The sequence below is a fragment of the Equus caballus genome, chromosome 30, assembly GCF_041296265.1.
Source record: "Equus caballus isolate H_3958 breed thoroughbred chromosome 30, TB-T2T, whole genome shotgun sequence".
Classification (NCBI taxonomy): domain Eukaryota; kingdom Metazoa; phylum Chordata; class Mammalia; order Perissodactyla; family Equidae; genus Equus; species Equus caballus.
Window position 1 is genome coordinate 15,063,409 of NC_091713.1, and position 16,623 is coordinate 15,080,031.

A 16,623-nucleotide genomic window follows, 5' to 3' on the forward strand; every position below is an offset into this window, starting at 1 on the left:
TTCTACGATACATTTTACCCGCTGTCAGCTCCGCTCCCCAGGTCACTGTGAGGGTCACTGAGCTGAGTGAGGCAAGAGCCCCAACAGGGCGGGGACGCGGAACACCACCGGGGGGTTGCTGTTACTGCCGTCACTCCTCTTCAAAATGGTTAGGCCCGCGCCAGCCAGAAGAAATACAACGCCAGCCACAGATACAATCTCAAATTTCCTAATCACCACATTTCAAGAGGCAGAAAGAAGCATGTGAAATGAACTGTGATCATATATTTTACTTAACCTAATATATCCAAAATGTCACCGTTTCAACAAGTACCCCGTATAAGCATTGTTAGGGATAGTGTACATTATGTTTTTTGCACCAAGTCTTGGGAATCCAGTGTCTGCCGTGCCTCGGCACCTTGCAGTGTGGACCATGTTTCGAGTGCCAGCACCGCACCGCTGGTGGCTGCCGGGCAGGAGGGCAGGGGGCAGGATATGCCACGCTCTGCAACCCCAGCAGAAGCCAGTGCCCTGGAGATGGCCCTCAGGTGTGAGCCCAGGGCCCAGCACAGACATCTGGGTGTCTTGGGACGAGGGGCCAGGCCCGTCTTCCCTCTGACTACCTCCCCCAGCTCCAGAGGCACCAGGCCCAGAGCTGGAACTGCGCCTCGGATCAAACATTAACTCCCATCCACCCACGGGCTCCACCCCTCCGGGCACTGTCTGACTTGGCCAAATGAATGAGAACAGGCAACACAGGCCTCCCGACTCGGTGACTTTTAGCCACGGCTCTCGGCATCTATACTGTCCCTGCCTGGACCAAGTCCAAAGACACCCACAGAAGAGGCAGATGGCCTCAGCTGTCAGCCGGCCTGGCCACTGAAGCAGACGCCCCAGCCGTGGGGCAGGCCGCGCATGCCTCCTCTTGCAGGTAGAGGCGGCCCGCTCCCCCTGCTGGCGCCCTCGGATGCTCTGTCCAACCGTCCCCTGGCCATCTCCAGGCTGCAGGGCAGAGCCGAAGCCCTCCAAGGGCAAGGACCTGTCCTTCACATACCGCCAAGAGAACATTCCGCCAAGGAGACCTCAGGCTCCTTCTGTGGCCCCACAAGCTCCCTCAGGACCGGCCCGGTGCCAGGCCCGAGGCGCTGCCAGCAGACAAGCTCCCCGCTGCAGCCCAGCCAGCCCGGCAGCCCTGACCTTGGCCTCAGGAGCTCCGACTCCAGAGAACCAAGAATAAACTGGCTCTGCAGCCGTCCCCGCCCAGGCCACGCTGAAGGCAGTTCTCAGAAGCTTGTTGAACGGGAAGGACAGGGCCCAGCCAGGCTCTCCCCCCTCCCAGAACCAGGTGGGACCTGGAGACAATTCCTGGGAGATGAGTGGCTCTGCCTCGGATCCCCTCGTCCTGGGGAGGACACCCCAGAGGCAGTGCTCGCTCACTCTCTATGTGTCACCCGTGGCCTCTGCTCCCCACAGCCCCCTGCAGCCCTCAGGACAGCACCCGGCTCCATATCCTGATCCACGGGCAGGCCCGGCCAGGCCCACACAGCCTACTCGGGAGTCCTGGAGGAAAACCAGCCAGAGAACCAGCTCTGTGGGCCCAGAGCCACCATCAGCAGCCCGGCCTCCATCCGAGCCTGTGAGAGGTCGCCAGCCCCTTCCAGGAAAGTTCCAGATACTTCTCTCACAAAGAGAGGTTTTAGGGTGAAGAAATGGAGGAGGAGTAGCAGCGAGCACAGCTCGCCCCCGGGGAGGAACCGCTGGGCCGGGTTCCTGGGCTGCGGGCCTGCTCGCCCCCATCTGATGACGTCCCTCTGAGGTCATCAGAGGCCCTCCCTTGAGCAGCCACTGGGCTCCTGCCCAGACAGCACCAGAGCTTAAGAAAAGGTGGAGGAAGCACTCCACAGAGTCTTCTCCGGGTTCTCAGGAGCTGGCCCTCTAAGCCCAGAACTGGGCCGGGGCGGTTACAGATGATGACACACCTATCACAGCCGCTCTGCCGGCCACAGGGCAGGAGGACTAATTACAGGGGCCCACGGGCCCAGACTGCCAAGCGCATGACGGAACCTCCTCAGCTCCGGTCCCAAGGGTGTCACAAAAAAGAACACGGCCCTGGGCGGCTGGTGACTGAGACTCAGCTTCCTTACCTGTAACTGGAGATAATAGCCTCGCAGAGCTTCAAAGGGGGCAAAGCAGACACAAAAGCCCCTTTTCAAGCGCAGTCGGCCCACCAGATCCACAGGCGCCGAGCCCACGCATACAGAGGACCGACTACAGGACTTGAGCATCCGCAGATCTGGGAATCTGCAAAGGGTGCAGGAACCAATCCCCGATACCGAGGGACAACTGTATGCCCCTGAAAAAGCAGAAACCAGGCTCCCCCACCCCTGCCAAGGGTGCAGAACTTCTCTGGGACCTACAGGCGTGTGTCCTGCTGCCTTAAAGAGCTCCGGAGGAGCACTGGCCACCAGGGGAAAAGCAGGGGCGTGGAGGTACATCAGGCCGTGAGGCTGGTGTCACTGCGTGCCACCCCACGAGGGGAGGCCAGAGCAAAGTGTGCCTCATACACAACCCTGGGACCTCAGATCTCCACAACCTCGATGAAAATCAAGTGCCCTGTGGATGAATGTTTGCGGGGGAAGCCAGACTTTAGACAAGTCAACATGGGGCACCATGCCAGGAGGTCAGAGCACACAGTGCTGCCACAGGAGGTGTAAACATCCTCGCCCCAGCCAAGGGGTCCAACGGCATCACCACTGCACGATGCCTCCACAAGGCCCCTGGCAAGCCACAGCGGGGTCTCCGTCAGTGTCTGGAAACAAAGACCGTGGAATGAATCTACCACAACACTCAGTTATTCAATTTACTATCCTTTACCTGGGAAGCATGTCCTTTGTGCTTTTGTATTGTTAAAATGTCCTCTAAAAAAGATAAGTAAAATGATGGTAATAGCTGATGGTAGCTTTAGTTTTGTTTTGTTTTAAATGTTTTTGGCAACATAAAAAAATAACCGACTATACCCATTCACCAGTGTTTCTTTGTTTTTAATTCTACCACTGAGATGGGGACACAAAAGCTTGAAGGGAAGGGGCATAATGACCCCAGAGAGAGCTGTGCACTGATCCATTAACAGCACCCCCAGGTAATAGCAGAGTCTTCAGGATGTTGCTCTCTTTAATCAAATCTCATATCCACAGATCATCCTGCCTGTAGCATCATGGCCATAAGATCCCACAGCCAAACTGGACTTGGGACTCTGGCCCCCCTCAGCATCGAATGAGCCCCCAAACCACAAGGCTCCTGCCTTGTCCCGCCACACAGCTGAACCCCCGCTGCTGACCGTCCCAGACAGACCCCCACCTCCCTCGGACCCAGAGCAAAGCCTTCCCTTCACACCCCCAGTGTCAAACCTCCCCAAAGTCAGTCTATACCCCAAAAATATCTCACCCCCAGGAGGGAAGAAAGGCCAGAAGTGTTTTCTAGAATAAAGTAGAGCAGTGTTACTTCAAGCCGTTTAGACTGACCCACCAGTAAGCCGTGTATTTCACAACGCAATGAAGAATGTGCATGAATAATGTTTATATCTCTGAAACAAAAATATTTTTGCAACGTGTACCATTGTTTCCAAGACCTATGATATGAATTCTGATCTTTTCCTGTTCAATTCCATTCTATTTACTTTGTTTTTTAAGTGCTGGTCCTGACCCACTGAATTGATTTCACACTCCCAAAAGGGTCGTGACTCACAGTCTGGAACCCCTGGTGAGGCAGAAGGCCCACAGCTCCCCTCCGGAGCCAGAACAGCACGTCCTCCTCGCTCCCATCCGGCCAGCTCCAAGCCTGAAACACCAGCCGCCGACCGCCTGGGCAACAACGTGGGCAGCTCGGAGTCACAGCTGCGGGCGGAGCTGAGGCACGCAGACACGGGAGGGCTCCCGGCCTCAGGCGGCTGTCAGCACGGGCTCAGAGGGCTTCTGACGGCGCGAGGCAGCCACCAACGCCAGGCTTCTCCTCACCCCGACCCAGCTCCCCTGGCTGCCCATATCCTGCACCCCGAGGGAGCCCTGCACCCTGGTTTCACCACAGCTGCCTCTTTGTCCCACACACCTTCCCGTGTGTCCAGTGTCTTCCGCTCCAGTCTGTCTTCCTTAACCCCCCACCCAAGAGGGCTTGACGTCTGCCAGCTTCAGCAGGACCTCACGGTGTTCCACCAAGTTCTAATTTGCCATCATGACCTTCATCCTGGCCACTTTCCCCAAACACATCCTCCACTTCCCCACCCCCGCAAAGACGCCCGAGGACTCCAGCCATTCTACCACGCGCCAGTCAGACCAAGCCTTCCGGGCCGGGGCTCACATGAGCCCTCGTCCGTGCGGAGCGAGGGGAGCAGGAGCATCACAGAGAAAAACGACACGGCGAGGAGAGGGCAGTTCCTGCCCTCAAGCCCGCGGAGAAGAAAGAGAACTGCCACTCAGTACTTCAGTAATAATCAGCGTTACCCAGCTCACAGCCACCTGCACAGCAGGCGACGTGCCAAGTCTCCGGGGAGTGAGGACACCAGAGGTCACCAGAGCAGTGATTCTCAAACTCATTCTGGTGTGGCACCCCCGGAAGTTAGGACGCTCCACGAGGAACTGCTCGGAGTGCTAACCCGTTACAGTGAAACAAAGCAACCATTTCGTGCTGAAACTCAGATGACACTTGATGCTAAGTAGCTGCAGATGCCAAATTTTAAGATAACAATTGTGGAAGGAAATTTTAGAGTTGAGAAAATTCCATCTAATTAATCCAGTTTGCTCTGCACGTTAGGAAGACAGCCAGTCATCATTCAATGTTAGAACCACACATCGGTCCAGCTCCCAGAGCACCAGGTTATCGGGGAGCACAGAGCCAACCCTGAAGGAGGGGTAGGACGGGGTTTCCAAAAGAGAAGAGGCAGCAGAGGAGAAGAGCATGCATGACGTACAGTACACGGCAGCGGAGACGTGCGACAAAGCAAAGGCAAGCAGCTGATGGCTCAGACACACACGGGGCCTTCGCAACACAGCACTGGGACCCGGGAGACCTCTCCACCACACAGCCTTGCAGATAACCACTCGCCCAAGGCTGGTATGTGAATCAAGTTGCCAAAACTGTTACTTTCAACAGTTGTACTGTCTGCAGAACCTACTGAGGACAGGCGGGCTTTAACGAAACGCACTCCAGTCGCTCCATGTTCAAGTTCACCACTGCAAAGGAGATGGTACTTGCAATAGGAACATATGACAACATGACGTCATAAAAGCAGACACAACTGCTCTAAACGTCCACAATAAAATGATCCTTCAACCTGAACACTGTGTATTGGACACAGTGGCTATTCAAACCTCTAGAGAAAAGAACGAATAAAGCTCACAACTCTACAGCATGTTAAAATGGAATTGACGCCACAGCTGCTCAGGGCCACAGCACCTTGTCACCGTTCCACTGACGTCCCACAGGCCTGTGGAAATCCAGCAAATGGGCTCCCCCAAGGGCTGGTCCCAGGGGCAAGAGCCACTCTGTCTAGGAGCTAAATGGCCCCAGTGAGCAACTGCTCCTCACTCCCCAGCCTCCCCCTGCAGAGGCCTCCAACGGGGCTGAGCGGCAGGGAGGCTGAGACAGGAGGAAAAGGCTGGTGGTGCAGACGCTGCCCTGTGGGTGTGGCCTGAGGAGCAAGGCTCTCATGATGTGGCCTCGGCCACACACCATCCCCAGGGTGAGCTGAGGCACGGTGGGATCCAGCAACTGGACCAGCCACTCCTGGAAAATTTCCAGGAACGGCTAACACAGGAGCTACCCTCCCCAGGACACCCCTGGGTCCCCACCCTCTTCCACCTCCATGCAGGCCCCACAGCGGCCCAGCTCCACTCAGCCACGATCGGCATGCCAGGGCAGGTGAGGAGGCACAGGGCACACAGCCGCCTTACCTCCAAAGTTGGCCAGCCGCCCAATCCGCGTGACCGGCACCTTCCGCTCCCGAGCCCGCTCACTGAGCTAGAGGGGAAAAGAGAGACCTCAGGGTCGCAGTGAAGGGGCACAGGGGCAACCTTCAGGGGTTCACGCTGCCCCACAGCCACAGCCCCTCTCCACTCCCAGTGGCAGCAGCTCTGCCTGCAGCACCCTCCACCAGGAAGAGGCTTCCTGACCCTCCAGACCGTGACGGCCAGGGAGCATCCCCAGAGGGGGCCTGACGCCAGCAACACTGCGGGAGCCACCCCAGCCCCACTCCAGGGGCCCGCCCAGACGCACCATCTGCTTGTGGGGCTTGTTCTCAGGGCGAGCCTTGGCCTGTCGCGCCTTCTCAATGTCCTCAGCCGTGAGGCCCCCCATGGGGGACTGGTCCTGGTGCAGGAACCTTCGCTGAAGGCCGGTGGCAAAGAACGGGTCTCTGGGGTCTGCAAAGAGCCTCCCGTGCACCCTGCCCAGATGGGCCGTGGCCTGGCCTGGGAGCCCGCCTTCCCCAAAGGGGCCACCAGCGGCGTAGGCAGGAGCTGGGCCGTGGCTGCTGCCCTCCTCCCAGGGTGGGGGCGACGACTGGGCAGGCGAGGAGGCCACAGGGAACTCGACTTCCAGGTCGTCGAAGCCCTGGGTGGCGTAGGGGTCTTCACGCTTATCCTGACCCTGCAGGGAACAAAAGCCAGCATGAGTGGACCAAGTGGCCAGGCAGGAGCTTGTCACTGTGTCCAGTCACTCTGCGTAGGACAGCACACCCCCGCCGTCCGTCCCCGAGGCCCACGGCCATGGCCAGCTCTGATTTGAGCCCGGCAGCCAGGAGGCCCGGGTTCCAGTGCTGCCTCCACCAGGCCTCGCTGGGTGGTCGTCGGGCAGACCAGGCCTACAGGGTCACCGAGCACTGCTGGGCGCCCAGCTCGGACGAGGCGAGGGACCACCGCTCCCGGCAGCAAGTTCCTCAGCTGTCCGCCAGGGCCAAGGGGAGGCCTCGGGCTCTGGGGAGGGTAACGAGGGCAGAAGACGGGCACTTCAGAGGGAAAGCATGAGCGAAGAGCAGCCGGGCGAGGGCAGCACCTGCCGGGCCGGCACTCGCTGTGGACCCTGCCTCCACCAGGCAGCCGTGGGTGTCCCCACAGAGGCTCTCACGGGAGGGCTGTCACAGCCAGGACCAGCCTGGCTGTCCCTGCGAGCTGGGGGACAGGGGCAGAAGGAGGGGGACACACCACGTTTTCCTTGTCGAGACCTGACCTTCAGGCCCAGGTTCTTTCTACTCTGAACCCTGAGTGACCTTGAGTGGGCTCCTGACCCCTCTCTGCTCCTTCCTCATCTGAAACTCGGGCTCCCCAAAGTCACAGAGCGGGGCCACAGACAGGGCCAGGGACCTTCTGCGGAGGCCATGATGGACACAGCACCAACTCCTGATGGGGCAGCGGCCTGGGTCCCCTGACTCACTGAAACAGGCTCTGGGCACACAGTGCTGCCCGAGGGTCCCCAGAGCCGCAGAGACCCTGGCCTCCTACTTAGCCTCATGAGACAGCAGGCAGCAAAGGAGAGACGCCGCGCCCTCCGCTGGCAGGAAAGAGGCTGGCCACGACTGTCACCCCATAAATGGGAGACCGAGGCTGGGAGCTGAAGTGATCTGGTAGAGGCCCCCAGCCGGCCAAGGGCAGAGCAGGGACCCCAAGCCAAGGCCTGTACCCCGGGCCACCTGACAGCACCTCTCTCAGAGCAGAAATAAACCATACTCAGACTCAAGGGGCCCCTCTCAAGAGGGCTGCGGAAGCCCTGGAGGGAGGGAGCCTGGGGCAGGGTCCCCTCCTTCCGGCCCTTAGCTCCCGCGAGGGCCACCCCGCCAGCATCACCACGACCTGTGTATGTGGCTGCGAAGGGGCTGCCGTGCCTCAGTGGGACCAGATGCGGTCAGTGTCTGCTGAACGAGTAAGTGAACAAATCCCACGAGGAGCTGGAAGGAGAAAGTGTCTGGAAGACCTGGCCCTCCGTCCCCTCAGAGAGAGGGGATGCACCAACAATCTAAGCATTTAGGGAGAGGACAGGAGCACAGAGGAGGCCATCGCCCCACTCAGGGCCTCCTTCGTGATGGGGGACCACCACCCCCTCCTACGTCTGAGTGACGGTGCTGTGGGACAGCCCTGCCTCTTCCAGAAACGGGGCCAGAGGGTGGGCGGGAGCCTGGGCAGGAGGCCCCTCGCCCAGGGCTGGCAGCTGTCTCACTCCTGGGCCCCAAGGGAGCCAGGCAGTCACTTCCTGGGTGTCCATGGGCAGAACACCTGCCAGGAAGGGGTGACTCCTCACTAGAAAAGGCACCTTTGAGGAGGCCAGGCCACAGCTCGGCAGAGGGAGGGAGGGCAGGGAGTCCAGACGGGGAAGAGGACACAGGGCTCTGGTCCTGTCACCCAGTGAGCACCGCCTCCCATCACACTGCTTAGTTTCACTTTCCGCCTGTGAGGAAGGGGCGTGAGCATCTAGGCCTACCCCCTCCCAGGACAATCGTGAGGTCACGGGTGTGCAGACTTCTAGAAGTTGGTGATATTTGCATAGGGTGAGAGAGACCCCATATTGCCATGGGACCCTTAGAGAGCAGGAGGGCGCGGCTGGGAGTCACAACGGCTGTGACCCAGCCTGGAGGGGCGTGAGCGTCCTGTGTCCCGAAGGTCAGCCAACCACAGAACAGAAGTGGGAGGAGTTAGCGCAGGGCACCCTCTGGGCACAACTCCCAACACATCTGTGCCCATGCACACACGTGTGCACAAGCGGGCTTGCACACACGCACCCCCTTCCCATCCCAGGGCCATCAGGAACAGCTGCAGGTGACTCTGCGGGGTGGCACCATGCTGCACAGAGCTCTGCCACAGCCAGCTGTGCTGACAGCCCCTCTCCAGCAATCACTTCTGTTAAAACCTCGCCCTCAGATGGTCTTGGACCCCAGGCACACAAGAGGCAGGAGGGAAGAGGGGGTGGGAGGGGAAGCTGCCCTCAGCGGGGCCAGGCTGGCTGCCACCCTGGAGAGGGCAGAGCCCCCAGCCAGTACCCAGAACCCCTCAGCAAAGCCAAGGAGAAAACGAGGCCTGGCCTGTGGCCACGGCCCAGCTGGCATGGGGGCAAGAAGCTTCGAAGCCTGAGGAAGGGCAACCAGCACCAGGGCCCGTGACAGCTCGAGGCCGGGGTGACGTCGAATGACACGCGCGTCCCCAGCCTACCCACCGGTCAGCTTCCATCACTTCTTTACTAGAACCAGCCTGACAAGGAAACCCTGACGTAAGCCAGATAAACAGGGAGGGGGCACTTGTCCTAGAAAGACACTGTCCCTCAGGGAGGAGGCATCAGGGGTCCTCCAGCTGCCTCGTGAGCACGCAGGCGACTGTGATTTTAATTTCCAAAATTTTTAAAAAGGCCTCTCTCCGGTACCTTCAGGGCAGGCCCAGGGCAGGAACCAAGGCCAGCAGGTGGGGCGGCTGTCCCCGCGGGCCCCTGCAGGACGGGCCTGGCCTCCCCGAGCTCCAGCCAAGCCTGGCGCCTGGAGGCGCTCGGGGAGGCCAGGGACTACCGGGCTGACCACTGAGTGTACGGGCGACACGTTCCTGGGGCTCTTCCAGCTCCGTAAAGCTTCCCACAACTGAAAGCCGACTCACACGACAGAGGCCTTGCACGGGGCCCCCATGCCGAAGGACAGGGTTACCCCAGCCACTGGGCTCTCCAGTCCCAGCCCCAGGGAGACCAGCAGCTGGCTGCGTCCTGGTTCCCCGGGTCTCCCCGAGAGCTCCTGGACCAGCCCTTCCCACTGCGCCACCCCCCGCCCCAAGTGGCCTCCTCACCTGCACGGTCCCCAGGACCACGCCGAGCTGCTCCTCGGCCGTGGACTGCAGGGCCCTGGCCACCAGCACGAGCTCCCCGCCGAGGCCCAAGTGCTGCAGGTAGCTCTCCACGGCCGCCTGGGTGAGCCTGGCAAGGCCCTTCACCACCATCATGGCGTCCCCCAGCATGGCAGCCATCCTCCGGGGCTGCAAGAGAGCGGGCCGGGTCAGGGCGGGTCGCGCCGCACAAAGGGCCACACTCACAGAGGCACTCGACCCCAAACTCCACACAGAAGGCGACGGGCTGCTTGGTTTTTCCACCACCTCCCCTCCTGGTTCAGGGTGAGAGAGAGAAGAGAGAGAGAGGAAGGGCCCGGGGCTCCAGGGGGGCTCTAGACGACTCCCACGCTGCAGGGCACCGAGCAGAATGAAAGGCCCCCATTTCCTCACCTGGGCCTCACAACCACCCCACAAAAAACCTGAGGCACGGAGAGGTCAATGATTTTCCCAAAGTCTCCCAGGCACAAAGTGGCGGAACCAGGACTTCTATGCAGGAGTACTGACTCCTAGTCCAGTGCTCCTTCCTCTGGACCAACACTGTGGGGGGCAGGGAGTAGTCCCCGCAGGGCCCAGGGGCCCCGACCCCAACCCCTCAGGGGCTGCCTGTCCCTGCCCAGTGAAGCCTCTGACAGACGCCCACAGACCAAGGGACAACCAGAGGCCCCTCGCCACCCTCAGGCTAACGATTCACCACGCTGAGCAGCCAGCAGCTCGGTCCATCTACAAAATCCTAATCAGCACTGAATCACCCCCCCAGGACACCGAACAGACAAGGAGGCCAGCGGGCGGGCAGCCTGTGTGTGCACCCATCACCCTGTGCGCGTGCGCCTCTCTCGACTGGGTCACGGTGTAAAATGTGCTGCTTCGTGTCGGTCAAGGGCAAAGACACGAAGCCATGGTCCACAGCCTGCCTCCCAGGTGGGGCATGTGCCGTCGACCCCCCGCTGTGCGGGGGCAAGCAGGCCCTGTTGACAGACAGGGGCAGGAGAAAACCATGATGGAGAAGCAGCCGCAGGAGCCTGCGTCTCTGGGACCAGCCAGCCAGAAAGCAGAGAAGACAGGTGCATCAGGGGCCCTGCATGCATACACCCTGAGGCAGGAGGGCCCAGCCGCCCTGGGGCCAGGAAGGGGGCAGTCCCAGAGCCCCTGGGATTTCTCTCCTCCTCACTCCAGGCCCAGAAGCACAGGACAGAGGGGCAGTCAGCTAGAGGCTGACGAGGACAGCCAGAACGCCAGGGCTGTGGGCAGACGTCCGGCTGGCTCCCCTGCCCTTCCTTCCTGGGGAGCACCCTGGCATCCCTGCGGGACCCTCTGCCCTGTGCCCAGGGCCAGCTGCTTCGATCTAGGAGAACCTCAGTGACAGCCAGAGAAACCCACGCCCGGACACAGCCTGCAAAGTCAAGGACTCGCGTAACCTGCTCAGACACCGTCACCTTCACCTTCCGGAGCGCGGCTCCCAGGCACGGCTGGGCCGCCTTCCACACTTCAGGTTCCTTCAGTCTTTACAAACAACCTAACGGCATGGATATTACTGCCCCATTTCACAACGGAGAAAACCAAAGCCAGGGAGGCCGCTCAGCTCCTGCATGTGGCCTGGGGTCCGACCCCGGCCCTCCTCTGCTCGGTGCCCATCACACCACGCTACCTCCCCTGACACTTGGCCTGCCGGGTCCCAGGCACCCCTGCAGGGACAGGGCACTGCTCAGGCACAGACAGCGCGCCCGCACCCTTATCAAAGCCAGGGAGGCCTGCGGAAGGTGACCGTACCCTTGAAAGAGACGGGAGAGGGAGGGGGAGGGGTCCGCCCGGCCCAGCACCTGGTGTCATTTCACACCCGGCTCTGCTCTGGGCTCCCGCACTTTATGGCAATAAACAAGGGTGAGCCCCAGAGAGCACAAGTCTAGGACTGGGAAGAGATCCCGTAATCAGAGCCCAACGCAGCGGGTGCCAGCTCCCAACAACTCCTGGCGCCCCGGCCCCGCCCTCGACACAGACATGCTCCACTGGCGGCCGGCAGGTCCGAGGGAGAAGCACCCCGAGGCCCACAGACCCCAGTGAGGGAGGAGGTCGTAGACAGAGACATCAGGGGCGTGCAGTGGCGGAGGCTGGGGCTCCAGCTACGTCTGTTCTGAAGGACCCTTGCTGGTGGCCCCAGGACCATGCACCACACCCTACTGCACCAGACGTCCCCAGAAACAGGTCTTCTCCTTGCTCACCTCTAAATCCAAACCAGATAACCAAGGCAGGAGTCTCCCATAGGCCACAAGCCCTGATAATTCCCACACCTCACCACATCTGCTAACTGATGTCAGATCCTCCTCAGAACTTGCTAAAACCTGTTTAATTCAGACTTTGTTTTCAGGCTTAAAACTAATTCTGCCTGAATTTGTCTTCCAAGTTACCACAAGCACATACTCAAGTTTCTCTAGAGCAAAGCTGGTAAGTGATTTTTTGGCCAACTTGGCCTGCTCTGGCTGGAATGGCCCACGGCACCGATGGGAGTTCAACTGAAGGACCCATTTCAGGTCCTGCTGCTGCAGACGCAGGCCTGGGCCCACCAGGGTCCAGTCACAACTCCTCTGGTTCCCGTGTCAGCCCTGAGCAGAGCTCTGTGACCGGCCAGGATTGCACCTACTTTACAACGATGCTTTAAAAAGAAATTCATGATAGGAAAAAATATTAAATAAATTGACCAGATTTTTTAAATTCCTGTACATGGGAAGCATGAGTGAAGCCGGGGACCTGACGGTTACTGCAAATGTTCACTATTCCCCTTTGACCTTGTTCCAACAGGCACACAGATGAAAAGAAGTTAATCTTGTCAATTTGCTGTTTTCTTGTTTAACCTGAGGGGTGACTCAAGGGTCACGAGGATTTATGAGCTTGTTTTACAGAAGAAAGAGAATGCCTTCAAGGAAGTTAAGATCACCAGATAACCAGCCCCTAGTTGCCACTGACGCCCAGAAGCCAGCTTGCCCAGGGGCTTATCTGGAGTGAAAGAAACACCATTCCCCTTGTTTCTCAGAAACTCCTCCTGCCAAGCCCCTTAGCTCTGTAAAGACCCCCAGCTTTCTTCTTTGTAAGGTGGATTTGAGAGAACCCATCCTCCTGCCTTCTCATTTCAGCCAATTTGAATAAACTTTTCTCCATCTCCAAGCTCCGATGTCTCAGCGACTGGCTTGCTGTGCATTGGGCACAAACTAGAGATGAAGAGGTTCAATATCATGAGGAATAACGATCTCCTTCAGTATTTTCCTAACTTTTTAAATTCATATATCTTACTTTCAAAATGGCAAATAAATAAGTTATCCCCAAAAAGTACACATTAGAATGGAATTAGTTATGTCTTTCTACCTGCCTAAATGGTTGCCTCCACGTACCCAGTGAACTCCTGACGGTGGGAGTCCCACCCTGGACAGCGGGCACCATCGGGAGGAGGACCAGAGCCAGCTCCTCTGGAAGGCAGGCCCCCTCCACGTGGAGATAACGTCCCACGCTTAGGGTGAGAAAAAAACTCGCTTTTCTCAAATCAACAGATGTTACCAATAAACACTGTCATTTGTGAGCAGATTCACATGTAGATGCATATTTCAAAACTGGAGCCGATGCCCGCCTCGCCTTGGCCAATATTATTTATCTAATGTGCAGGGGCTGGACTCAAACTCCACAAGCTGCTCGGTACAAAGTGAACCCCTAGCATCCTAATCAACACCAGGCACCTTCTTTGCAAAGGAGTGTCTGCTCTTGAAGGAGATTACTGGAGGCAGGGGGAGCCCACGACACTGCAAGAAGGAAATATCCTTCCAGAACTTTTCTCACCTTCTGGTTTTCAAAAATTGGGTCTCGTAAACCCTACTTCTAATGCATCAGAATCCCAGTGTGACTCAGAATTCAGCTACCCTGAAATTTGCTGCAAACTTCCTCCAGGATCCACAAGAACCAGGCACCCAGCCTCACAAGGAGGCGTTTTCATCATGATCTTAAATAAATAAAATCCAAAGCTCCTAAAACACACTTAATACACAAATTAAAAATCTTCCCTCACCAGGATTTCATCTACAAGTATGAGAGGCCTCACCCCACCCGCCTTGTCTTTGCCCTTGATGGTTTTTCAGGACTTCGCCAGGAGTAACAGAGGAGGCTCCTCGTCTACTTCACAGCATGTGTCCAGAAGGCCTCAGCATCCGCCTGCTCTCCTCTGAGGAGGGGAAAGCCGAAAGTGCTGGAGAGCACGAATGAATGAAATGGTGAGGGTGGAGGGGGGGCACTCACATTTGGGAGTGCCCACTAGGTACTAGTACCAAAATAAAAAGTTATTCCGTCATTCCCTGAGCCAGCATTCACCAATGGCTCCTCCCAGTGCTCTCGGCTAGTCCCTGCAGGTCCTGGGACGAACTGCCCTTGGCCCCAGGGCGCTCACAGCTGCCGTGACACGCAGGCACATCTATAATGGGCACAGACACCACAGAGACAGCCAGAGGCCGACAGAGGCTGCCAGGCGAGGATCAGGTGCAGAGGAGGTGGCTGACCAGTGGGAAGGACCGTCCTAGGAGCCTGGACATGAGTCCCAGCTCTGCCACAGCTGCTGACGCTAAGCGTGTTGCTCGCCTCTTCGTCCCTCCCCAGTAGGAGGGGGCTCTGGGTGGCTCACCAGGCCCCTTCTCTGGGCCTAACATGCTAACGTGCTATAAAGAAAGTAAATAAAGATGTCGTGCAGAAAGAAAGAGCTCACCATTCCCCAGGGACAGAGACTGAGAAAGCAGCAGAGGCAGTGTCCTGACACGGAGTCCACAGCTCCCAGAGGAAGTGTTCCTGTTGACCCCTCGCCCTCTGGCCTTCCCAAAGAACTTTCAGAGACACTCTCTCAGTCATGCTGGAGAACAGACTCGGGGTTCTGACCCACACATTAGCTGCAAATTATCTGGGGCATGCGAACCTTCAAATGTGGTCTCCAAAACTAAAAACACCCAGAAAATGATGCCTACCTGGGCAGACACAATGAGATGTCTCAGCAGGAAAATGAGCTGTGTTCTTTTTGAAAAATAAATGTCACAGGCAATCCTGACAGGCATAACACAAGGAGGCATCACACGCTCTTCCACTCACGGCCCTCTTGGGGGGATTTTATGTTGGGGGAGGGTTCCCATACACACCCCAAGTCCCCCTTCACAGCCAGAATGCTCCACCTGTCACTGATCTCCTCGCACGAGGTGACAGCAAACTGGGGATGGTGCGGGAATTTACTAGGTCCTTGTGATGATAAAGCGGGGCATGGCAGGCCACTCCCTTCAAGAAAAGCTGCGGGTCTCTTATCTCTAAAGCTGGCACGCCCTCCTCTGGTCCCTCCCCACCCTGGGCTGCCAGAGCCTTGGGATGGCTGGTAGAAGGACCCAAAAGCAGGCTGCGCAGAAAGCCCTTGGTCTTGGGGAGTGTGTGAACCTCCCGGAAAGCTTCCTCCTGAGCCGGCTGCAGCCAACACCTGCTGCATGCAAGTCACCCCAACGTCACACAGGCATCAAGCTCAGCATGTCCGAAACCAACCTCACGACCTCTACCCCACCTTCCCTGGGCTCTGCATCCTGAGAAATGCGACCACCGCCCACTTCTCTCTCCAACCCTCCTCACCTCCACTGGGCAACTGCGACAGCCCCTCACTGGCCCCTGTGCCCTCAGCCTTGGCCCTCCTATCCTTTCCCCACGCCACTGCCAGAGCAATCACTTTAAAAGGAAAAGTCTACGAAACCACCTCCAGGCTTCCTGACCTCTCGGAGATTCCTAAGGGGCTGAAAGAACCTTCACGATGTAGGCCAGCCCTGCATCCCCAGCCTCATCTCGCCACCTTCCCTCCACCAACTATGTCCCAGTCAGGCCAACTCAATCCTCCTGCAAGCCTCTGCACATGAGCACACTTCCTGTCCTACCAGGCCCCAGCTCAAACATCAGCTTTTCTGGGAAGCCCTCCCCAACACGTTCCACCCCAAAAGCCCACCCACATCTGCTCACAGCACCCCAGTCTTTCCCCATCATAGTGGTGGCCATGCTGTAAACCTGCCTGCAGAACTGTCTGTCCCACCAAGGGGCTGTCAGGCAGGAGGGCAAAGACCACATCAGTCTCCCCACTCCGTACACCGTGCTGGATGCAGAGCAGACAGACAGGAACTCAGCCGGTCCCTCCAAGGTTCAGGACAGCCTGGCATTTCTGGGACTGGCTGACATCTGCTTGCAGCTTTTAATCTACATACAGAATCAAAGGCCTCTTAGGAGCCTGGTCTGAGGCCGGGTTCTCACACTTTCATGGGCATCAGAATTACCTAGAAGGCTCATTAAAGCACAGATTCTGGGCCCCACCCAGATTCTGAATGGGTAGGTATGCGAGGGGGCCTCAGAAACCTGCGTTTCTGACAAATTCCCAGCTGCTGCCGGTGCTGGTTCTTGGAACTTATTTTGAGAACGGTGTTCCAGAGGATGAGGGGAAAAGGGAGCAGAGGTGTCCCACGCCCAAGGCCAGACAGAAAGTCTGAACAGAGGTCCTTTCCTGTAAATTTCTCCCTGCTACACGATCCCCAAACATCCGGCTTTGTCCTTGTCAGGGAGGGAAAACTTTTTCCTCTACCCTTCTAGGTTCTTCTAGCTGGCCTAAGAATTAAATTGACATGAGACAGATTAACAGGAGAAAAACAAATTTAATTCCATACGTACAGGGGCCCCACAAGAATATGAGAACTGGGGCCAGCCCAGTGGTGCAGCGGTTAAGTTCACACATTCTACTTCAGTGACCTGGGGTTCACCAGTTCAGATCCCA

At 58.0% G+C, this 16,623-nt stretch overlaps 1 protein-coding gene across 9 annotated transcripts in view; it reads right to left on the bottom strand.

The window, feature by feature from the left end:
- Positions 1 to 16,623, bottom strand: part of COQ8A (coenzyme Q8A) — a 48,694-nt gene that overhangs the window by 9,896 nt on the left and 22,175 nt on the right. For 6 of the 9 annotated variants that reach the window (XM_023632633.2, XM_023632634.2, XM_070255599.1 and 3 more), the window contains exons 2-4: positions 9,783 to 9,968; positions 6,247 to 6,618; positions 5,925 to 5,991 (exon numbers count right to left, since the gene is read on the bottom strand). In XM_023632633.2, the coding sequence (XP_023488401.1) occupies positions 5,925 to 5,991; positions 6,247 to 6,618; positions 9,783 to 9,959 (616 nt within the window). In that variant the 5' untranslated portion in view covers positions 9,960 to 9,968. Of the gene's footprint in view, positions 1 to 5,924; positions 5,992 to 6,246; positions 6,619 to 9,782; positions 9,969 to 11,236; positions 11,593 to 16,623 lie in introns of those variants that run through there. The other 3 variants (XM_023632636.2, XM_070255600.1, XM_070255601.1) reach the window with 3 other exon arrangements.